Source organism: Poeciliopsis prolifica, unplaced genomic scaffold (genome assembly GCF_027474105.1).
Source record: "Poeciliopsis prolifica strain line A6 unplaced genomic scaffold, Auburn_PproV2 SCAFFOLD019, whole genome shotgun sequence".
Taxonomy (NCBI): domain Eukaryota; kingdom Metazoa; phylum Chordata; class Actinopteri; order Cyprinodontiformes; family Poeciliidae; genus Poeciliopsis; species Poeciliopsis prolifica.
This window is the reverse complement of record NW_026562394.1, coordinates 8,079,755-8,104,020: the sequence shown is the minus strand read 5'-3', so window position 1 is coordinate 8,104,020 and position 24,266 is coordinate 8,079,755. Positions and strand designations below refer to the sequence as shown.

General features: G+C 42.7%; 1 protein-coding gene across 1 annotated transcript in view; it reads left to right on the top strand.

The window, feature by feature from the left end:
• LOC129368439 (E3 ubiquitin-protein ligase RNF43) overlaps window positions 1–24,266 on the top strand; it is a 94,488-nt gene that overhangs the window by 51,348 nt on the left and 18,874 nt on the right. Inside the window, exon 2 of the mRNA XM_055043407.1 lies at window positions 5,388–5,501. Coding sequence (XP_054899382.1) covers window positions 5,388–5,501 — 114 coding nt within the window. The remainder of the gene's footprint in view (window positions 1–5,387; window positions 5,502–24,266) is intronic.

Here is a 24,266-nt window from a genome sequence, read left to right as displayed (position 1 = left end):
CTAACACATCCTTTATCTGGTGTTCCAAACAGTGGAAGTGTTTTAATTCACCCCTCAGCCGCCCGCTTCTTCTGCTCTTTGCTCCTTTTTCATCCCGAGGTTCTTTCTTTTCGCTCTAATCCCTTTTATGAAGCAGAGACAGTCTGACGGGCCTGAACTCTGGCGGGGGAGCGTGTGGGTGTGTGTGGAGGGGGCTCCTACTTGAAGAAAGCGCCCGGGCAAATTTGGGGTCGGTGGTAATTACCTGAGCTTCATTAAGGGATCACGTTTCCCCCCCGAGTTATTCCCTGTGGTAACCGTTACTGGATACGGGGCCGACACTGTTGATAAAAACGGGGCTGGAAGATGACACTCTCTTTGTTTTGACAGGACCAAAGCAGTAAGGCCTCCTGTTCATTTGTATTTCCAAAAGAGAAACGGGGGGGTGAAGGACTCTGATCCCACTTTTCCAGATGCTCCAACAGGGAGGATGTCTGCTCTGCTCCCTTGGCAATCCGCCGTCTCGACCATCTCAGCGTTAGATGTGTTCAGGACACACAAGGATTTCTCACGTAGGAGTGCGTGTACGGGACGTGTTTTGACGCTTGACAGCTCAAAGCACACTGGGTCAAAAAAGAAGTGCAACCTTTGGGGATTGGACTCCCAACAACGAGCTATGCTATGCGTCAGTCTCCCTCAGAGAAACGCTCAGGAACTTTTTTTTTTCCACCAGTCGCTCACGCTCGTGCACGCGTTCACATTCGCATGCAAGCACATGCTCGGGTGCCTTTAGCAAGAACACGGAGCCGTGCTCTCACTGCAGACTCTCACACCCTGATGTTGAACGGACTTGTTTCCAAAATGGCTAGGTGGAAAGCGAGGGGTCAGTGTCTCAACCCGCCCTGTCACCTCGGGCTCATTTCTCAGAGAAAACCGTGTGCCGCCGGTTGTTGTAGCGCGCACTGCAACAGTAATCCGGGCAACCGGGTTGTGATCGCTTTTAGCTATTACATGCGGTTGAGTTGCTCCTTTTTGTAACCGCTTTTCCTGTGATTAGAACAAACCACTGCAAAGTCGGCTTCGGTATGTTTTGATCAGACTTTCAGGGACAAGTTTTAATCCAGACTCCACCGCAAAAGTCATGAACCTCGCATCATTATTACTTTATATTCACCTTGAAAATTGACAGAAAGTCATCCAATCTTTAATAGCAATAGTTTTCTAGGTTTTCTGAAAGTCTTTGGCTGTTTTTTTTAAACCATTTTCCAAAACCTGGTCAAAATAACCTTAATGTGGAAGTAATAAATTACTACCATCCTTAAGGTCCAAGTTGCCATCTTATGTTAAAGCCACCTTGTGGTCGGATCGGATCATTACATTGTACATTACATAACCTGTAGGCTCATACCATTTTTGCGGTTCAGTATTCAAGGATTTTCCGGAGCATTGACTACAAATCATTCATGGAAAACACACCTACTCACCAAGCTACTATTGCTGTCTGAAGGAATCCACATCTCCCGACCAAAAACAACCAGTCAGAGCCAGGAGGAGGGCCACAGCGCTGTCAATCGACCGCATGTACTCACTGCTCATTCTCCTAATAGTGAAGAAACAACTTACCATCACAGGAAAACCGTTTATCCACCACTATCGGTGGCCATGCTTAGTAGCCTTAGCAATCACAACAAGCTCAGGTGCCTTCAGCGTAGCAGAGAGCAACACGGGTAGAGGGCAGAGGAAATGAGCGGCACCACACGGAGGGTGATTGGCAGCACTAAGAGCCGCCTCCTGGTTCTCATTGGTTGTTTCCAGTTAGCACTGGAAGTACCAGGGGAAGGTGGGAAAGCTCAATTTTTTTTCACAAATTATCTGTCTCATAGCAGACTGCCACAACATTTGCACAACATGGCAACCTGTGGAGGATTCAAAGTTTTTTGTTTTTTATTTTTGTTTTTTTGCTTAGATTTGGTGTTTCAGGCCCTGTCTTCTCTAATATATTTTTTGCAAAAATGTATTTTGAACCTCTGTGTTGGTGATAAAAACAGTTTGCAAATATTTGTGGTGTGATCATACGTAGCTCATTCAAAGTTGCGTGTTATGTTGAGGCACAATTCAGATTTCAGCTGTCTTTGCTTTCATTGAATGTGAAATAAAGCCTCAGATGAAATTAGCTCAAAAATATTTGGCGGAAAGTCATTCAGAGCTTTGACCATGTGCAGGCTTTTCTTCTTTTGTCTTTTTTCAACAACTCTAACGTTGAGTCCGCCGCCTCCTGATGGATCTGAGTCACGCCAGAGGAGCGTCAGAGGTGTGTATTCACAGGTTTGCGTGTACCACGTTGATTGAATTGTTGCTTGAATTGCAGTAACCTGGCAGACTTTCCAGACCCTTAGGCAGAGCTTCTTTGCTCGAAGTCTTGATTCGACAGATTTCATTTGAATAAAAGAAGAAGAAAAAAAATAACTGCTTCATTTGGAGGTGGCAGTTTGGCAACTGATTGCTAGAGGACCTGTGACTTGAGCAGCTGGTGGCAGAACCTGATGAGAGGTTCGAACTTCCCACCTTCGCTCCGACTGACACAACCGCCTGGGCTTGGTTCCCTCCTGGCAGCAGATGAACTAAAACGCTTGCATACTGATTATCTTTAAAAACAAAAAAAAAGATCTGCAGGGCAAAGTCATAAGGAAAAAATATTATTGACTCTCTACTGCAGCTACTATTTACTTCCTCCTTTTTTCCTGTTTTTGAGGCTGTTAGGTTTTTTGGGGGGTTTTGTTGTTTTTTTTTTTTTAGCTCTGGAATATTTTTGGTAGTCTTTGATTGAGCTGAAAAAGAAATGCCTTTAATCGAGGCTACAAAGGAGCCGAGGGACATGTCCCCGTCGGTTCTGCAACAGATCCAGACAGATGAGGAGGAGGCGGAACGGAGGAGTTTGCATTGTTAACAGTCTGTGGGGAACAGTTTGCGTTGCTTGTGGTTTCTCGTCCCTGTGAAATGGAGACTCAGTGATTTGGTTTCCCAGGCTCTGTTTTTGTCAGGGCCACACACACAAAAAAAAGAAAAAAAAAAGCCAAATGAAGACGTTTCAGACTGTCCTTGTTGCTGTTTATAGTCCAGCAAAGCAGCGTGCCTCGGAGCGGCACCGACGGTGGCACACGCAGAGTGTTCGCAGGGCTCCGATTGTAAGCGGTGCCGATGCATCGAAAATAGAAGATAATGCCTGGTGTAGTTTGAGACGCAAAACATAGGTGGTTGGCCTCAGAGGAAAGCCAGAAGAAAGTAAAAGCAGCCACTCCTTCTGAGCCTGTTTGGCTCAGCATTGGGGTTATTATCTCCTTTATTTGGTGTGATTGCACAGCGTCATGTAGCGACTTGCTTAATGTCACAATGAGTTCCAAACAAGCGTCAAGTTAGCCATTTTCCCCAAGCATCTTGTTGATTGTTTTTCTGTTCTAGCATGTCCCACAAATTTACCACAAAAGACGAGCAGAGGTCAAGGCATCACAGGAGTAATGTCAATAAAAGTATTTTTTTCTGAACTTCTGTTTTGTCGAAGGCCAAGTTCAACTGTGGGCCTCTAATTTGAGCCTAGTAAATGCAGATTGGTGGAGACAGCTGGCAGCGCAGCGCATAGAGCGAGCCAGGGGTTCTTTCTGCTCTGAAGCTCGCTGCCGTCACGAACACAGGCCGCCATATTTAAAGTGGTGTATTCGAATTCATCGTCTTTGTAAGCTCAGCTCCACAACAACTGCTGTCAGTGTTTACAAAGACACTACAATCCTGTGATTTAACGTACAATACTCGTTTTCGTACTTTCTCCTAAGGTTAGGTGATGGTATGTAACACATGATGTATTAAAATGCATTTTTCCACTTTTACTGCTTCCATAGGAATCCAGACGGTGAGTAGCGGCCAGGTGCTGCTGTTTTTGGCCCTTCCTTTTATCTCGCTGTCCCAGTCTGGTTTTCCAAGTCTGTTTTCCGTCGTGTCCTCTCCGCTCCCTCTCTCCCTCCGCCTGACAGACATGCACCAGCCCTTTGCAGCCCATTACGTCAATTCCCCAACCCAGGGATGCCAGCTGTTGATGTCACCCCTGGGTCTTTTTAATTTGGAGATTTCCGCTGGGCGAGTTGAGGGGAGGGAGGGAGAGGGAAGGGGTCCGCAGCCACGTGAAGAGGGGCAGAACCGTTCTGGACTAGGCCAGGACCGTGGAACTGGAGTGCGGGTGCGCCCCGGGAGTCCAAAACAAGAACCGATCGGGAGACGACTTCACTTGGAGGAGTATTTGGAAGGGGTGTTTAGGAGCACATAGCTGCCTCTGTGACTCGTGACAGCATGTCTGCGACCTGCGAGCGCTGCGGCTATCCCCTTGAGCTGTTAAATGCAGCCTTTCAGCAGTTACGATTTTCCTCCCTTTCAGAGAGGATCAAATGTTCCTACCAAAAGCCTATCTCTCATTCTTTGGATCCCCGAGGCTTTGTGTGGGAGTGAACATCACCTTCCATGTAATTGATTTCATTGGTTTATGGTGGAAGAGCGTCAGCGTCATGCATAAATGCCTCCAACTCAACTGTTGGTGTGAAGACACCTGCCCATAGCTTGTCTCTACAGTACCTGGTTGACGTATTTCTACTCCCTGAACTTTGTCACCTTTTGTTACAACCATAAACGTCAGTGGTGGTTTGGTGAGACGGACCTCGGGTTTTCATGGTGTTTTACAAATAAAAATGTCTGAGAAGGGCTTAGTGGGGGATTGACGAAGCCCTCCTGTGTCTGAGAGTCCAGTATTACGAAGCTGACGAAAAATCTACATAACCAGCAATTTGCAAGTCTTGTCACAGATTCTCATCTGAATTTAGGGCTGAACTTTGGGCCAAACTAACATTTTAGAAAATCCCCCGATCGAAACCAGAGGTCTTAGATTTGCCTCTGCTTCGTTGTGGCTTCTCCTTTCCAGTTGACATTGTGTATGCTCTTGGGCCACAATTTATAAAAGGGTTTGAATCTCAAGGTTTGACCAGGGAGTCATCTATTTGCATTTTGTCAATTACTACGGTCTCATCACAAATTGAAAATGATGGTTGGGATTTTGCTGTTGATGTAAAATCCATGGGCAAATCAACGACTTAATCTGCTGCCCATGAAAACTCTGGTCTGCTTAAAAACCGAGGTTCTATGTTCTTCTATTTCTTCCATAAAGGCCAGAGTTGTCCTACCCTGAACTGTGGGCCTCTTTGCTACGTCTCTCTTTCAGAATCTCCTGTTAGTTTCATTAACTTTGCATAATGGCATAAATTCTGGTTGCTCAAAGTTTCAAAGATGTTTGTGTCGCTTGGGTAATAATAAGTAAAATAATTGGAGGGAAAACAATGTTTCCTTACCCCGTTTGTCTCTGTTTTCCACAGTATCACCCGGTGTCTCTGTGCAACACAAGCGAGGATGAACGACAAGACAGCGGCTTCATCACCATCGTCAAGCTGGAGCAATTAGGTCCCCACTGCTCGCCGCTGCTGGATAAGGTGCCCTTCACACACGAAACACACAACCATGCCCCTCTCTGTGACCCCTTTTCTTTTGTCAGACTTGGCAGCAGAGAGATGAAACATCTCTCCACGCTGCCTTCTCTCCCAGCTCTCCTTCCGCTTTTGGATAAAGTACAAAAGGTTTTTGAGGGAATTATTTGGCAGATTTTTTTTTCTCTTTGGAGAGGACAGTGATCTTTCAGGGTGAGGTCTTGAAAGCAAAAAAAAAAAAGAAAAGAAAGAAAGAAACGAAGGGGCGGTGGGGTGGGAATGGCTCAGCGTTGCTGTGTAGCAAGTGGCTATGAGCCCTGGCTCTGGATGTGAGGCTTTCGGGCCCCAGCTGTCACCGGGCCGATCTCAGCCAGCCAGACGCTAAGGGTTCTCCATTTCTGCTTCCCTCTAATAAGAATGCAGCCAGACCTCTGCAGATTCCAGCCACAATAATTTCAATGCATGTGTAAGTTTTTGTCGGAGCTGACCTAAATCTCCCCCCGGCGTCTTTAAGTATTCTGCCATGCGTCGCTGGCTGGCATCCCTCGGCTCGAAAGCGGCGCGACTTAAACTGTTGCTATTTTTCTCTCCCGTTTTTCAAGTGGTGACAAATTAGCAGGCAGGAGTATAGTTAGGCGGCTCGCTTTTTTTAGCCTGTGTTTTCTTTTCCCCCCTAATTTAAAGCCATGTCGAGGAGCTGCCCGCCGCGCCGACGATGTAGAGACATTCCCACAGTTTCCCTTCTCTTCCCTCCTCCTGTTGCTCCCTGCGAGGGTGGGTTGGTTGATGGCGGGAAATGGGGGGGGATGTGGGAGGTGGGAGCGCTGTCACTCAAGACTGACTGCAGAGAATAGTTTTGATTAAAGCCTTAATGGCAACCCCGTGTTGTCCCATAAACAAAAAGTTCCCTCGCCCTCCCCAACGCTAAAAGAGCGTGGAACAAAAGGCGACCGCTTCCGAGTGCTCGCTCTCTCCCTCCCCGCTGACGGCCTTTGAGATCCAGAGAAGTTAAGGAGGGAGGAGTGTGTGTTTGTGAGGTGGGTGCTGAAGGAGGAGGTGATGGAGGAGGAGGGGAGGGGGTCTTGTTGTTTTGGCTCCCTGGAAACTATGTGTTGCAATAAACTCCACTCCAGCCACCTGCATCCTCCCTTTTCTTGGTGAGATTCAGAGCTTTTGGTCACGGTGGATTTAGTGGAGGGGGGAGTCATTGTGGGGTTGAGGGGGTTTCACCATGCAGCTGTTATGAAGTTCACCCCATGCCTTTTGAAGAGGATGAATCAGAGCGTACTGTACGGGATGTGCGGTGTCGTTCCTGCCTCCGTTCTCTAGATGGCACTTGTTCATAGTTTAGTCTGGCTGCAAGGCGCCCCGGCCGGCCTATAGGAGCCTGGGACGGCCACAGAGGGCTCGTGTTGCGCCACGTACACTTAGAATAGAGCGCAGAGCAAACAAAGTGAGGTTAAGAACCTTAATGGGGAAGGTTTTGTTTTTGTCCTTTGTTTTTGGGTTGGTTTTCAAAGATTCCTCGAGTCGCTGCAAGCAGATTTCTTCACCCATCTGCCTAGTTATTTACCCGAGCTTTGTCACCGTGTTTTTGAACATTTCGGCTGGTGTGGCTCCTAGGATTAAACAATGCACTGATCAGAGATTGGTGGTCGGTTTCCAATTGCGAGTTTGTAAAACCTCCAACCTGTAAGTATCAGTTCAACTGGAGGCAAAAAAAAAAGACATAAACGACAATCGAAAATATATTTTATACTTTTCTGATGAATTTAAAATGGAACAGATGATGATTAGGGTTAAATATGACAAAGATTTTAACAAAAAAACAAACTTTTCAGTTTTTTCTTAATCAGATAAGGCATCGAAGATCCCTTTGATGTTAACAACAGTGCCGGCTGAGCTCATACCTTTGACTTTTCTGTCAGTTGTGTTAAATTTTAAAATCAATAATTAATTAATTGGAGATATGTAGGAGCTTGTCTGTGATCAATCATGGAGTCTTGCTGTTCGAGGTAATGTCAACTTCACTGTTATTTCATAAGAAAGACAACATGATTATGATGGTGACATTTTAAATAGCAATATCATAAATTAGCAATAAGGTGCATGTGTGTATTTTATTAAATGTACCCCTGAAAAGATTACCAACATTTCATCTTTAAGGGAATAATCAAAGCAATTTTTATATGTACATTTAGCCTTTTTGTTACCCGTAATATGTTTTTACTCTACAGACACATAGCTCTTATATAAGCTGCGTTTACCAACTGGAAGAAGGAAAAAAAAAGACAATTTCCAACCAGCCAGTCACAGACCAGTTTGTCTTTGCACCTCTACCTCAGACGCACAGTTTTCTCTTTGTGCGTTTTGGCAAAACAAAGAGAAAAATTTAAGATGCTGTTCTTATCTTTCACTGTATTCTTCTTTCTTGAAACATTCGAATTTGAAGGGAACATTCCTTAGTTTAAATTTATAATAAATGTTCATGTACAATCTTAAGCTTTCAGATAGTGAATGAAGTGGAAGGCATCCAGTTTATTAAAAACCTGTTCAGCTTTGTTTTTTTTGCATGAATCATTTAACACTTTTATAAATTTTACTTTGACTTTTATTATACAGCTCCGGAAAATCCAAAATTTTCCTAAAAGTGTACAAGTTTCCTCTGAGCTGCAGCTGGTGCCCACCAGTGTGTGTAAATGTCTGAATCAGACCCTTCGACCACTCCAGTGGTTTTGCGTCATTCCGCCACACAACACAACCCAAGTGGAGGCTGCATACTTTCTCTCTCTCTCTCCACCAGCATGTTGTGCTGCAGTGGAAAAGATCCGTCCGCTCTCTGCTCGCCTCGTCTGTTTACACGGAGGCTCTGGAAAGGTTCTGGGGTCGAGCAGCGCAGCGACACGGGATCCAGGAGGAAGAATCTGAGAAAAACTCACACTCCACAGCAGTTCGACTTTATTCCAAACACGCTCTCCCATCAGCTACTCCCACTTTGTGTTCAGCTTTGTGAAGCACTTTAACCCTGGGATTGTTTTGTGAAAACAGCTCCTACGGGGACTGAGTCTTGGGCTCTTGCCTGAACTTGTTGACTCTCATAGAGGTTTTCTTATTGATGCTGCCCCCTCAGATGAAAAGACCTCTTGGCCTGCTTTTTGCAGTAATCCTGTTTTCTTTGACTGAGCCTTTGAAGTTCATCTGTTTGCTCATCCAGTATGTGTGTTAGTGGATCATATCATGTCAGGCGCGCTTTACAGACGTTTCACAGCGGATCACATTGTTAATCAATCTGTTTATACACCCGTTTCAATGTGTCACATCCATTACGAACACAAACTATTCCTGATCCCTGGATGAAGACGCCCGCTCATTTCTGCATTCATTAGAGCCGCCTTGTGTCTCATCAAGTCAGTTTTATTCACTTTGTGCGTAATACCAAATATGGCATGTTCTTTTGGCATTTGAATGTGTTAAGGCAGTAAAACATATTTCTTTCAGTATGTACTACTACAACTAGCGGTTAGCATAAAAAACAAATAGGAAATCTAATAAATTTTCCAGCTGGCAACTGGACCACATTCAGCTAAGACATGATGACGTTTCCTGGTCTGAGTTCAACATGATTCCCATTTTCTCGTTGGACACAAATCGAACACGCCATTCATTGTGTGCAGAAGCTAGCAGCAGCTAGCTGCTGCAGGGAAGTTAGCATCAGTTAGAAAACTAGCAAACACTAACGGCCAATGAATATGAACCATTGCTTCAGATTTTGGCAGTTAGCATTATTTTACCGATGCTCTATGCAAATAGTTTCAGCAAAAACTGGGAAACAAAGGCCAAAATGAAAAACAGTCTTTGGGAAATTAGTCTTATTTTTCCATCTTGTGAAAAAACTTAATTCATGTGAATTTATATGTACACATGTCTGTGGTGTGGCAAGAAACTACATGAGTTAGCCTACATGAGTCAGTCGTCAAACATAAATAGAAAAGGTAACATTGAATTATTGATATAGTTAGAAAATAAAGGGTTACTATTACCATATGCACATCCTATTTACTTAATGTCAGCCTGTTGTATGGCCAGTTGTTAATTTGCTATAATGATCAGATTATTCTGAAAATTAGCTGGTTATTGGCGAATTTACAGGTATATTTTGGGTCATAGTCATGTTGCAGGCTCCAGTTCTGGTTCAGCTTAGTTTTTGTTTGTTTTTGGGGGGTTTTAAATATTATAATATTTTATCCTCTGATAAAAGGTAGAATTGTGCTGGACGACGGTGAGCTGTCATCTCCAAATCATGACACTTTCACCTCCACGCGTCACAGTTGGCACCAGGTTTTTTCCCCTGACAGGTTGTGTTTTTCTGGCGCCCTCCTCATGTTGAGATTCAGTTTTCTCAAGAACGTTATTCCAAAATCTCTGCTCTGTCAGGAACACACCGGAATGAATGTTTGTGTTTTAAACAGAACACTACAAATGTTACAGAAATGTAGAGTAGTTTCTTCAAACTTTATTATTATTATTTCATGTTTTGTTTAAATTGACATGAAATATTTATATATTTGACTATTAGAGCCACTCAGAGACTGACAGATTTTCTCTCAAACCACTATATGTACAGGATAAACGGCATTAGAGTGGACACAGCGCAGTGTTTCCCAACACGGCCCACGCACATAGGGCTGGATCTGCAATTTTTGTGTTTGTTTTCCCTTGGGAACGCCGTGAAAGAGGCGCACCTGAACAACTTGTGTCTTATCGCACGGGCGACTGCTGCAACACGCCTCCCTCTGGGCAACACTTAAAGTTGAAAGTGATGGGGAAGGTGAGTTGTGCAGGCGTTGTCTTGGTAACCAGGTGTTTTGGAAGGAGGATTCAAATCGACAGATTAATTAATCAAAAGCAACAGATCTGGAGAGCATTTAACCATCAGGGTTTCTGCGGTTTAGTTTTGCAACGAACCCGCGCACTGTTGCAAAGGAAACCTCTCTCCGGTCGCCGACAGCAGGTGAAAAACATTCCCTCCATCTTTTTTTTTCCTTTTTTTTTTTTTTGCCCAGGTATAACATGAAAACTTCAAATCACGTGCGGGTTGAGAGTTAATTGGGCGACATTATCGTTGCCTGCTGTTTTGGATCCGATCCATTCGCTCCCCTGAGACACGTTTTGAGGAAAACAAACCGACTGATTTAATAATGTCTACTCCCCCAGCACACTGGGCTGCTGGAAGGTAGGAAAGTTAGCGCAGCATCCATGTGGAGGAAGGGATTTTATATCGCTGCTCCACTCTTTAAATAAAACACTCATTCAGAAGGACTGAAAACTGTGATTGGCCGGCCTGTTGAGGCTCAGATCTCATGTGACAGCTCGATTTGACTGGGTGACCTAACTTGCGGGCTCCGATCCATTTGACAAAAAAAAAAAGAAATAAGAAGGAAGTCATAAACTGCTCTTAATGGTTAGGTTGGTCTCCTACTGTTGCCTTAGCTTCCAGACTAGTAAAAGCAGTCCCAATGACAGGAAGTGGTTGAGAACAAGAGAAAGCCCGCTGAGGGATGGATAAATCACAGTCCTCATGACGTTGTTTTTCTCTCTTATTGTCTGCAGGGGGGGCGACTCTGGCCTCAGGCTGTTATTTGTAATGTAGCATAGACAGGTCGCTGGAACGGCAATGGCAGCTGCCTTTGGCATCTCTGTTTTTTTTTTTTTACTTTTTGTCTTAACCGAGGCCAACGTCTCCAGCTCAGCTGGGACACGTCAAGGAGGAGGAACATCAGGAAACATCTGGAAAAAGACGGATACTTTAGCTTTTAGACTAAATGCAGAAAGCAGCAGGTACACAATGGCCGTTTTGGCTGGTATGAAATGCGTCAGTGTTTGAAGACTTCTGAATTCGCTTTGATTTCTCTCCTGAAAAATTCATTATTCGCTCGCCTTGTGCCAGACGGTTGTAGAAAGGTTGTATTCCAGAGGATGAACTAGGACTTTCTGTCTCTTTCTTCTGCGAGGCTGAAACCGACCCCCCTTTTTTCTCCTCTTTTCTTCTTTGGCTTAACTTTAAAAGAGCTGCAGAAAGCATGCACATTCCAATATCTGAAGCAAACACAAACACACACACCTCCCCCTCCCAAAACTTAATCTGTTTCCAATATCAGATAAACTCTGAGTCTACTACATAAAACCTGTAAAAACCACATGGGGATAGTTTAAAATCTGTTTTTTAGTCCTTCCACCAAACCATACAAGCTGTTTCTTACTTTTTTGTTGAGAGTAATATTCCTTCTGCACTTTGACAAATAGGTTTATGGTTTGGTCTTTAGAGCGGCAGCTTCAAAAGAATAAAACTTCCATTTCCGTACAGGGTTATAAACACCCCTGCTTAACATTTTGGTTAAAATCTTCTTTCGTTTCGCTTGCTAATTTCAGCTTTCGTTTAACCTTGAAAAACTTTTTTCAGGCAGCAAAGTAAAAGCGAAGGGAGAAAAAAAAAACATTTTGACTCTTCAACTAGTGAAGAAATAAAAGGTTGGTTTTCACACCTCATCTGTTTTGTTGGTGAAAACCCTGAAAGTCGCCTCAAATAAAAGCCACCAAACCCAGCAGGAATGAGACTGGAGTCTTGACTTTCGCAGACCTCCTCGATGACTCATCGTTACTTCCAGCTGAGCAAACGGTTAAAACTGTGGCTGCACAGACAAATGCATCAAATACTTCTGACCGGGAAAAAATTGTGGCCTGGCAATAACATTCACACCCGTTCAGCTTTTTGCCACTCTGCAGGATGAGTTTTAATGACATCTCACATCAAAAACACAACATAATGGAGCAAAAAGTATTAAAGTGCAAGTAAAAAGGACTTTTTGTAAAAAGTGGGACATGCCTGTGCACACAGACTGTATATTGTAAATGCTTTTCATATATTTCTGCAATTCCTTTCAGAAGTTAATCAACAGTAAACAGAAACGGCTTGTCTATAATAGGGCTGAAATAATTAATCGTGATTACTCAGTTGTTGAAATAATCATTGCCTAATTGAATAGTCAATGAATCCTTAATAGGGACACACAAACCCCAACATATTTAGAGAAGTAAATAGGCAGATATGTACAAAAACATACATATATGTTGCATGTAAAGTTAAAACACTTTTAGGTTTTAGTCAAGACTTCTCAAGTGGCATAGTTTCACCTGGTTCAGATTTACTAAAGGATCACTATGTTATTGCATTTCAGGCAATAAAATGTTTATTTTCTCATTTAAAAAAATGAATTTAGTTGTTTAATTAGGCTATTTCTAATATTATATAAAATGTTTTAGTAGTAAAATAAAAAATCTGCAGAGTGCCAGTTCTTTAGTCCTACTAATCGATTAACTGCCAGAATCGTCAATATAATTGTTAGTTGCAGTCCTGGTCTCTAATGTGAACGTGAATGCATTTGCTCTGCGAAGGCCTCAGAGATTTGCGGCTTCGTGTTTCTGGCCTTTATGGAAGACGAACGATGAGAAGAAAGTCGTTTCCCAAAAGCCGGCCAGCAAACAGGTGAAAGAGGGTGGATGGAAAACCAAACTGGTGCACGAGGCGCAACACGTCGGTGGCAGCCTCATGCTGCGGGAATGCTTTCCGTCAACAGGGTCAATGGGGATTTTAAGATGGATGGAGCTCGTCATGGGATAAACATGTGGTTATGTTCTCGTCGCTGAAGCCCGAGTAAAGATGCCCGAGCATCGACTGTTCAGCTCAGCATCGCGACGAGTGTTTTCTACGTTTCCTCGTTCTCTGCTGCTTGTTTTTCTGCACCCATTCGGTTTGTTCTGCGTCCTTCTTGTTCTTCCCTGAGGGTTTTCAGCAAATTCACACAATGTGCGCCTTTGTCAGACCTACTCCCTTATCCACCTGTCCCAACCCCACCCCACTCCAACGCGAACCTTTTACTCATTTGCTTTTGCGTTGTTGTTGATGCTAAGAAATTAAAAACAACGCTATGCTAAAAACCATTCATTCTGGTGTGAGTTTTTGGTTAGAAAATTAAAACATATGACATAAAACTTTACAGGGGAAAATTCTGGATTCATAAAATACTCAAAATAATACATTTATAACTAAATACTGTTCTTATTTGCACTGTTTAAGATGGAATACAAAGTGAAATTTAACTAAAAAAATGTTCCAATCTGCTTTTCTAGAACAAATATCTCCACAAGTGTGGATATTCAAATGAAACTCCAGATGAGATAATATGAAAAGTTTAATGAAATATTACATCTATGTAAGATAATTGCTAGGAACATTGATATAAAAGATATAATTTCATTAAAAAAAAACAAATGAAATTATGATCGTAAATAGCAAAAATATGAAATAATAATTCCGTCACCACAGCTTCACCTTCAGTCATGTTCAATAAATTAGAATATTCTTTCTGAACAGGCACATTTGTCAGATTAAAAGAACCTTTTCAAAATGACTTTTTAAACTCGTATCAAATTTACTTTTTATTAAACCCACATTTTTCTGTTATCTATAAATCTAAGCAAAAAAATCATCATGATCAACAGAAACAAAGGATGGAAAACACCAGCTATAATATATATTAATGCTTCAGGTAGTGATAACATTTATCTAAATACATGCACATTTCAATAATATTCTTAATTTAGTGAATATAAAGTATATTATCTTTAGAGGGTTTTATCACAAAGCAAAGATGGAGACAATTTGAGTCACGTCTGCAGTAGCACTGGTGTGTGTGTGTGTGTGTGTGCGTGTGTGTGTGTGTGTGTGTGCGCGCGTGTGCGTGTGTGTGTGTGTGCGTGTGTGTGTGCGTGTGCGTGTGTGTGTGTGTGTGCGTGTGTGTGCGTGTGTGTATTCCCACAGGAAGAATATTTTGAAATATTTTTCCTGCGGCAGCAGGAATGTTTTTTGATCTACAGTCACCCAAACAAGCCTTGGGCTGCTGTTTGTTGACCTCATCTTATCTCTGAAGGGCTGGAGGCACAATTTCAGGAAGATTATCCACACATTAGGGGCAGACAGCTGCATTCATGCTTTCAATGCCTCAACCAGCGAAGTCGGGATTCACCTTGAATGAAATTTCCCACTGGTTACAATGGGAGTTCGCCAACAAGGTGGAATCTGTGGGTGTGGCAGCAACTGTAATGTACAGCTGTGTACTTTTTAAATAGTGGTTCTCTGGAACCAGAGAGGGCAGGGTGGATTAGAAACGCCAGAATAAGCTTTTATTGCTGGGGGGAGACCATTCACTGGGAACTTTGCTTAGCGAGCGACCCAACAAAGACAGCAGGACTGCAGCTTTTCCCCACTTAATGAGAAGTGCATTCCTGTTTTTGTCATGACTTCAAAAACAAGTGGTATCCTTTGCATTTCGCAGCCACCTAGTTTTTGGAAGAGATATTTTGGTGGCCTCAGAGAGGCAAAAAGACCCCACACACACTGAATGGTGTTTGTTCAGGTGAGCAGACGGGACACAAAAGTGTGGAAGTGTCCTCAGGACGATGAGAGGAGACGTTCGTTAAGGCGTCTTTGACCTATGGAGCAACACAAGTCAACTCCACAGAAAAAAACTTATCGGGATTGATGTTCAGCCACAGCCGTGCTCAGCGGTGCGTCGAGAAAACTTTTTCCGACCAGTAAATGCACCCAGTTTCTGCGGACTTTGACACTCTTCAGAGTGGAAGTTGTAACTGAATGGTGAGGACTTAAAGTTAGCTATGAGCTCTACCAATCAAGTGTTTGGAGATTAAATCAGAAGAAACAGAGATGTAAGGAGCTACATTTTTGTAGCTTCGTGTGATTTAAAAAAAAAAAAAAATTTTATGTATAAAGACATCTGCTCTTCATTTTGGCTATTAGATGGTGTGAGAGAGCAAGGCTTGAATAACAAAAAGGCTGAACAAACTGTTTTCTACATTTTCAGGGTGTCTGTGCACTCTTAAAAATTCTTAAATGTATGTGTCTGAAATTAATTCCTTTAAATGTCTTAAATTCATTATCAAAATGTAAGTTGGCACTAAATATGTTCATCACATATCTTAATCATTAACCATGTTGTCATGGCAGGACTAATTCATCTCATATATTCCATGTTTTTTTTTAAATCTTAACAAAAGTTTGAGCCTCTCTTAGATATCTTTTTGTGATTCAAAGCAGTCATTATGACTTTGCTGGCTATTTTATTTATTTATTTATTTATTTGCGTCTATCAGGGGTAACTGCACATTTATTACCAATTGGGTTGACGAGGTTCATCTTCAGAGCCATATGATGCTACGTACTTTCTGAGGATAAAGGTTTGGTACTACAGTGGTTAAGACTGCAGAGAGTGCGAGAAGAATAAAGCTTCTGCCAAGAAGATCCACAAACAGACCCTAGAAGTGTCACAGTTTTGCTCCCCCGGAGTGACTGAAGCACCCCAGAAAACAGCCGGCGCTGCCGCTGATCTAAGAGCAACATCTGGTCCGACTCAAAGTCTGAAGTTGGAGATTGTGTGGATTTTAAACACGGTGGTCAAGCACCAGTCTTGACTAGTGCAGAATTTTATTTCAACGAAGTCGTTGCTATGTACAGCTGAGTATTTGTAAAACAAAAGGCTAGTAAGAGACATTTGGAGTGTTGTTCTCGTCTTACAACCCAAATGTTCTTCACTGACAAACGGAGATAAGAACACAAACACAAACCCAGATTGATGCAAATGAAAGTATCATCTATTCATCACTGAATATCGTAATATGTTGTCAATTCAACATTAATACAACAAGAGCAATAATCAATCAGCGCCGTTCCAGATGTCTGGATACTGGGAACATTAAAGCCTTTCTGGACTTGGATAGTTCTGCAGGTCCGGTCCGAGCACACCACATTGACCCGCTGCATTGTTGACATTCACTTCTGTTCACCACTATCATCACCGCTGCCAACAAGGTGTGAGTGATTTGCAGAGGGTCTCCGCTGCGCTCCCTCCTCTCATCCTGTCACGGCTTGTCGGTTTTCGTGCACGACGGCCGCGTTGCTAAGCTAAACATCGACTCTGAGCAGCAGAAGCTTTTCCCAACACGCATCAGAGTTGGACGGTTTGCTGTTTGCTTTTGGAGGTGATGTGCTCAGATATGCTGGCTCTCTTTCCCCGATTAACAGCTTGTTGCTCGCACTTTCTCACTTTTCTGCTTTTTCCTTCTTCCTCTCCCCTCCCTGAAATGGCACACAGGCTGTGCACAGCAGCTGCATGCTCACAGGCAAAGGCTTCTCTGGTTCTCCACAAACGTTTTGTATCAAAACAGTGAGATGTCTACACTGTTGCCTAGTGGGAAGCAGCTCTTCAAAATAGAAACAGTTGGACTATCACCTGCTTGTGTGTGGATTGTAAGCTATCTCCCCCTAACGTGTGATGGCAGAAACTTTACACTCCTTACTTATGGGTGCTAGCAAATGTGTTGTGACATAAAACACATGTTAAACTAATCTGTTCACCTTACATGTGCAATATAGCACAGCCGGCTGCCACAGGACGTTAGAAAAGTGCTTAAAACTTCAACAAGCCACGCTCAAACACTACAGCAAATACCTTTTAGTTTTCTTTATGTTTTGACTTTTAAAATTTGTTTTTGTATTCTTCTTCCATATTTTGAGAAAAAGTGGCGTTTGTCTGAAATATTGTTTAATACGTAGCAGCAGATGTTTCACCATTTTTAAGCATTTTTTTTAAAGAAAAATTGTTAAATGTACAATTCCTTCATTTAAAAACTCTATTCTGAGCTCAATACAACATGTTCCTCTTTTCAGCTTCATTTTCTGTATCATTGTAACTTTGAAACCTGCCAACAGGTTCAATTATAGGTTATAAGGATGTAACTTGAGTTCCACTGTACATATGTTTTTGCTGAAAGAATAATTTAAGCCTCGGTGACTTCCATGTTGAATTTTTTTTTTATGTCTAATCCAAAGAAGAAGAAAAACTGCAACAAGTTTTCACTAGCACCTGTATTTTAGGGCTTCACAGTGTTTTCCGTGGTCTGAAATGAACTGTTAAACAAGCCAGTCTTCTACTGGCTTGTTTAACAGTTTACATGATATAAATGTCTCTGTTTACATCCAAAGAATGCAAATATCCTGCTTTATTGAACAGTAATATCCTTTAAAAAAGTCACATTAAAAGTAAATTTATGAATTTGACTAGTTATACATGGTAATTTTATTTCTCTTTTTTTTTTCTTTTTTTTATACCAGAAAATGTGTTGCAAACAATCCTTTCAAAAATTGAGTGTAATGAACAAAGTTTTTAGCCGACCGAACTACTAAGTTTTGAAAATGAGTTCACAGTCAAATAATAATAATAATAATCTTAAAAAAAGAAATTGAAAAATAGCCTGTAACCCTAATTGATCAATATGCTTAGCATGTTTCATAATAGTGGTTGTTTTTTGTGCAGAGCGCTAGAAGGAGCAGCCCCCCAGTAGAGCCTGTTTTTAAAACGTAAACCTGCTGATCGCCTCCATGCAGGGCAGCTCCACATGTTCGCAGTGAGTTTAATGGAGTAAATCATAGTTCCTTACATCCTGTTGTGCTTAAATAGCCCCCCTGTGAATCTCAGTGTTTTTGCTTTATCTCGTGGTTGCGTAAACTGTTCAACCCTTACTTTAATGAGTCAGCCTCGCCGTGCCTGGTGAACCCCGGGGTAAGCAGCTTGAAATGGTTTGCGGTGGGCTCTCACATGAATGCTTCTTGAAATTGGCAAATTTTCACCCAAAGATGACATTATCTGAGCGGTTGGAGTCGGTGCCTCTGTGATCGCGCGTCGTGTTTAAAAGTGAGCGCACTTCGCTTTTGCCCCGGCGCGCGTCCGTGCGCACGGGGCTGATTATCTGCCGCCTGAGGGTTAAACACGCCACCTACCCTGCAGGGCTGCTTCTGGTATTCCAGAACGAACGCCTCTCAAGGCTTTCATTTTAGCTCGGCGCATCCCTCGCTTGTCACTTCAAAGGGAGCGTGCGAGGGTCAGGGTTTCATCACGCTGTCGTTTGGCACATGAGATATGAGAGAGAGCAAAATATGCTGCTCTAAAAATAGGAGGTTGTCCTCGAGAAGAAAGACGGCAGATATCGTTCGGAGCAAAAATACTTTTGGTTGTGATGCGTCTGTGGCATTCAGGCGTCTTTGGTGTGATGCAAGTAGGGCAAGGCTGGCTCTCTTGTGGTTTAGGTGGTGCATCAAAATATTTAGAGAGTTTGAGATGTTTTCAGATCATTATATCAGTTCATGCCTTTCTTTCCCTGTCAGCCTTGCAGAGCTGAAGGTATTTTTCCACATAGGGATGGCAAATAGGATCATATGATGAGTGCCTAATGGCCCTGCAGTTACAAATGTACTGTATCTCAGGCTCTCCGTGATGAAGAGGCGTTCATGGGGCAGTAACTTATTACTACTGCTGCTGTATTAGTGCTTTGATCTTCCAACAGCTTGAACCCTGGAGATTTTGAAGAGGTGGCTCATCAAAATAGCTTGGCAGATGGGCCCGGTCTTGCCTCGGCTGTGGGGCGAGGAGGCCCGGAGGTGTGTAGAAGCACCCGTGTGCTCGAAAACATGGCAACAGAGGGATGACAACGCAGTTCACTGGATCTGTGCTTCCTAGTGCTTGAACGGATGAAAGAATTGCATGATGACAAAGGCCTATTGATGTATAGTTATCTATTTTATGTATGCTGTAACGCCTTGCAAAAGTATTCCTTGAGCTTTTTTTTGCACTTCTTCTACAAACCTCAATGTTTTTTGGGGGGGAAATTACAAAGTATTGGTCTCATATAGTCTGATACCACTAAGTAAAATTCACTGCGACCATCGATGCTCAGAGTTGATGGAACAGTGGAGCTTAATTCAAGAACACAACCTTGAGTCGGGAGCATAGGTCCAGCTTCCAGCAGGTCAAAGACTGTAAATGTGAACGGCAGTTACAATAAAATGGTTCACTCGGAGCATATTCCTGTGTGAGAATGGCCCAGTCAAAGTCCAGATCTGAATCCGATCTGTGGCTAAATTAGTTTCATGCCTGTAACGTGACAAAATGTGAGAAGGTCCGGCAGGTATGCGAAGTTTTGCGAGGCACTGTAAATGGATGATTTGTCTGCCCGGTGCAGATGTTTTTGTGGGGAATAGAAAAGCCAGGTTTTCTTTTCAAAGACCTTCAGTATAAAGGTGCTTCCCTTAAATCTCTGCCGAGGAGCCGCAGTGAACCACAGGTTGTCATTCCAGCCAGGACATTCCTCTATTAATGACAAAGGCAGTGGGAAGTCTCATGGTGAAACATGAAGAAGGAGAAGGGAACAGGAGAGTTGAATGGGTTGATTCAGGGGAGTGGCAGGCAAGGCCGGTGGGTGACCCTCACGGTCCAGTCTGTCAGACCGGCTCCAGGTCATCTCTGCCAGGCCGTGCACAGCCCTGTCTACAGGAAAAGTCGTTGCTTTGATTCCACTCTGTCACGTCTTTTTTTTTTTGTCTGAGCCGTACCTGCTGCTTGCATTCCCTCTTAAATCTCTTCCCACCCTCCCGTCTTCCAGCAGTACATCTGGCACAGCACCCTTCCCATTGTGCAGTCAGAGCCACTGGCCTCTCTTTTGGATCTGCATTAGAATGTTGTTTTTATATAACAGCAAGCGGAGGCATGTGGAGCCTCTTTTGAACCACTCTGCAAACAGAAGGAGATTTTAACGCTGCCTTTATGAGATTAAGTGAGACATTCCCATAAAAAAAGACATTTCCTGATATTCATTCACCCTTCCCAGACTCCCTGTCTCTTTACTCTTTTCTTTCTTTCCCTTTTCATCTCTGTCCCTTTAACTTCTGCCTTTCTTTTTGGCTTTCCTGAGGCTAAGACAATGCTACACTTCTGAAGAAAGTAAAATAGAAAGTGGACAAGTTGGATTTAACAGCAACTTCATCCTCAGGGGAGAAGTAGAGCAAATCCTAGAGTTCAGGTCAAACTGGCCGGACCTGGGAGTGCATCCCTGCTGGCGGACACGGCCAGTTCTTGTTCTGACCCTGTTTGACTGACTCAGGTGGGCTTGTGCCAAGTGAACCCTCCACCCACCCACCCACTCTAACAAGAGTTTGACAAAACACATTCACAGGGCAGACAGTGAGGCTCTGCCGGATGAAACTTACTGGAAAACAATAATGTGATTTAGACTTGGATTTGCATGGCATATATGTTTATTAGCCACGAAGAACAGTATGAGAATAGCTGCAGTAGGCTACAACATTTGTAAAGTCAGATTATACCACTCAGAGGAGGACTTGGCCCTGGGTTTCAGAAAACATGGTACACTACTGTGTTTTGCCCTAATGTAGCAGTTGGGTACAATTGAGAAGATGAGACCATACTTACATATCATGCCTACCAGTTTTGTTTAAATTAGCAAAATATCTAGAGATTTTATTGCTCTTAGAGTGCAGCCAGGCGCTACCCTCAACATTCCTATTAACCTTCTTCCTAGTAGTAATATCAACATATCCACCGTTCCCTTGAGTGCCAGTATTGTGAAGCCTAGCGTGAGAAGCTGGATTGTTTCTGGAGCCTACCAATAACTGAACCGGGAAGTTATTGGTAGGAATGCATCCCAGCACTACTGCAGAACATCCACAGTCTTCCTTATTTCACTTCTATGGTGTAAAGCCAATGAGAATGAAATGGCACTCCTGGACTGGCACCTTTTCAAATGCCAGCCAGTAGAATTGCCTCTCTATTTCAGCATCCGAAGATGCAAATGTTTTTGATACACTCTACAAATAAATTAGCAAATATGTGGATTTTCTGCAAATATCTTAAAATTACGTTCCACTGAAAAATCCTCAAGTGGTCCACTTTACATCCCAGCTCCTTGTCTGCCAGTTCTCCTGGTGTAAGACATTCACAGAGCACTTCATGCCCTCAGGGTAACTTTCTGATGTATTCTTAAAGCTTAGATGTTTGATCTAGGACAGTGGCTCCTGGGTTTCTCAGTTCTTACCATCGAGCCGACTTCTCTGAACAGCCTTACCCATTGCAGGCATTTGACTGGTTTAGGGTCATTAAATTAAACTTTAAGCTTCTTATTGGGAAGATTTGCAGGCAGTTCTGTGTTATTCTGTCTGCTGTTTTGAGGCCTTTAAGAAAGTAGACACTCATCAAACTGCATCAGGCAAAGAAAGAACGTCAGTAAACTCTTAGAAACATTGCAGGCAGCCCAAAAATCTAAGCTTTTAACAAAGGTGACTTAACTTGAATCACAAGGTTTGTGGTATTTTATGGTATTTGTATGTAAGAAAGGAGTTTCTGAGTTTGAAGGCTTTAATTTGAGCCTTCAAACATTAACAGAGAATGGATCAAAGAATTCCTGTGTTAAATCTGAACAAATTCTATTATAGGTAAACTTTAAAGTGGTAATCGTTTCACTTCTAATTCACAGAATTCCAGGAGTTTCACAATTTTAAATCAGCAATCGATGTATCAGAATTTTCTCCTGACTTGGTTGTTGAACCTGGATTTGTGTCGTTTTGACGTCTCAATTTAAAAAAGTAAAAAAAAGTCAGCCGGTTTAGAAAAGTGTTTGTCACCCATTTGCAACCATCCAGATTCAACAGTGCTGCACAAATCTGAAGTTGTGTAAAAACCGAACCGTTTGCTCCACCGTTTAATTCTTGAGGTGTGTCTGCTGATCACCACTTCCACTGGCTGGCGAGCAATTACTGCAGAGGACATCAAAGGCATAGCTAAGTAGCAAATTGTGTTTGCAGTAATCTGTGTAATGACTCAGGATTTAGTTTGAGGCTCACCGACTGTCATCTCCTTTAGCGGATTTTTCTAAATTTCCTTTTAGCCTTCATTGTTTCCAGCATGACGAGACCCTCCAGCATCCTTGGGCCCACTTCAGTTGTGGGAGTGACTGACAAAGAGAAACCTTTTCGTTTGCTTTTTTTAATCGGGTTGGATGTGGTGAAAACGTAGTTGGGGAAAAGAAATGGGTAAAAAAATTGGTTTGGTAATATTCAGTTTAAAGTAGACGCATCATGCTTTTAAATTCTTCTTATTCGCATGTAAATCATTTGCTTTTTGTCTATATAAAATAGAAGTGTCATTCTTTGGTCTTCCTTGGTATTGTAGCTCCACAGACTCATCATTGTTCCCTGTTCTGTGTTTCTGCTGCAGCCTTTTTATATGTGGTAAGTTCTGCGACCCCTTCCAGGTCGCAGAACGTTTCATTAAAGAGTTTATTAAAGACGTCGCCAACTATTGAGCTTCCTCGCATGCTGGAACCAGAGTCTGGCCCAGAGCAGGAGCATGAAGACGACGAGCCTGCAGCTTTTCCATGAAGTCAATCAATCAATCAAGTTTATTTACGTAGCACATTTCACCAGCAGTTAAAGAGCTTCACGTGGTAAAAACATAAAAGAGCATCATAAACACGTCACATAGTCAACAGTTGTGAAAACCAATAACAGACATTGCATTTTCGTTAAAATGATGAATACTCATTATAAATACTGGACAAATGGACCAGTGTTTACCTGAACTTTGCACCAGATTTATAATAACTGGAATAACTTCTGTTTTATTTCCAGTCTGACACTGGATTTTGCTTTTATTTTTATTTAATTTATCTTTGTCCATCTAGATGCTCAACACTTTTGTTAGTAAGGGTCTGAAAGCTTGTTTTATATATATATATATATATATATATATATATATATATTTTTTTTTTTTTTTTTTTTTTTTTTTTTAAGATACATTATTGTTTTTCAAATGAAACTTGCCAGAGACAAAGCTGCACATCTCCATGTCCTCTGCTGATTACAGAAAATCTCTGAACACTTGTCCATGTAATGAATAGAGCAATACAATCATAAAAACAAACAAATTGGTTCATTTTTTTTGTGAATTTGTTTGTATCTAGGTCAGCCTCATTCACAGAGACCCTGTATTTGTGTGTGTGTGGCGGGGTTGTCAGCATGCTGCTGGTGTTTGTGTACGTGTGTTTGCTCTGCAGAGAGACACGCTCCTCTGTGCACGGCCTGTTCCAAGAGTGAATTCCTGGAGGCTTACAAGAGCTGTTGAATGAGATGGAGGACTCAGGACAGGAATGATGGGAGAGAGAGAGAGAGAGAGAGGACGAGGGAGGGAGGGATGCTGCTCAGCACCGTGGGAGGGGGGTGTCAAGCTCTCACTTACAGGCCTGATTAAATAACAGGATGCTTTATGAAAACAAGAACATTATCTGCCTCTTAAAAAGCCGGGAGAGGCCCTCTAATTGGCTTCCCCCGAGTCTCCGTGTCGACGCCCGTTTGTCAGAGCCGGCTACAAAGAAATCAGGCAGCGCTCCGTTCGCTGCCTCCTCTGGTCTGAGCTCTCATCCGTGCTGCATTACAGGAATGCATCAACGCACCGATACGGGGACGACAAAGAGGGGGGTGTCCTTTTCAACTCGGAGGAGGATTACTCCTGAGTGGAGCTTCTGATTGAGTTCAGCGCCGACAATGTAGAGATAGCGGCTCCTCTCTGGCTTCGGGTGGCTTCTCGTGTGGCAAATTTTACAGCTGGGGTTTCAAAAATACCCTCTGTGTGTACGGGGAGGTATGAGGAAAATGTCAGTGGGAGAGTTGAGAGTGTGTGTGTTTCCCTGCTTGATCAGAAAACAATGAGCCTGCTCTTCCTCTCTACTCTTTCTCAACTTCCCTTAAAGTCTACCAAGTTTTCTTATTTATTTTTTGTTGCTTCCAAGTAGAGC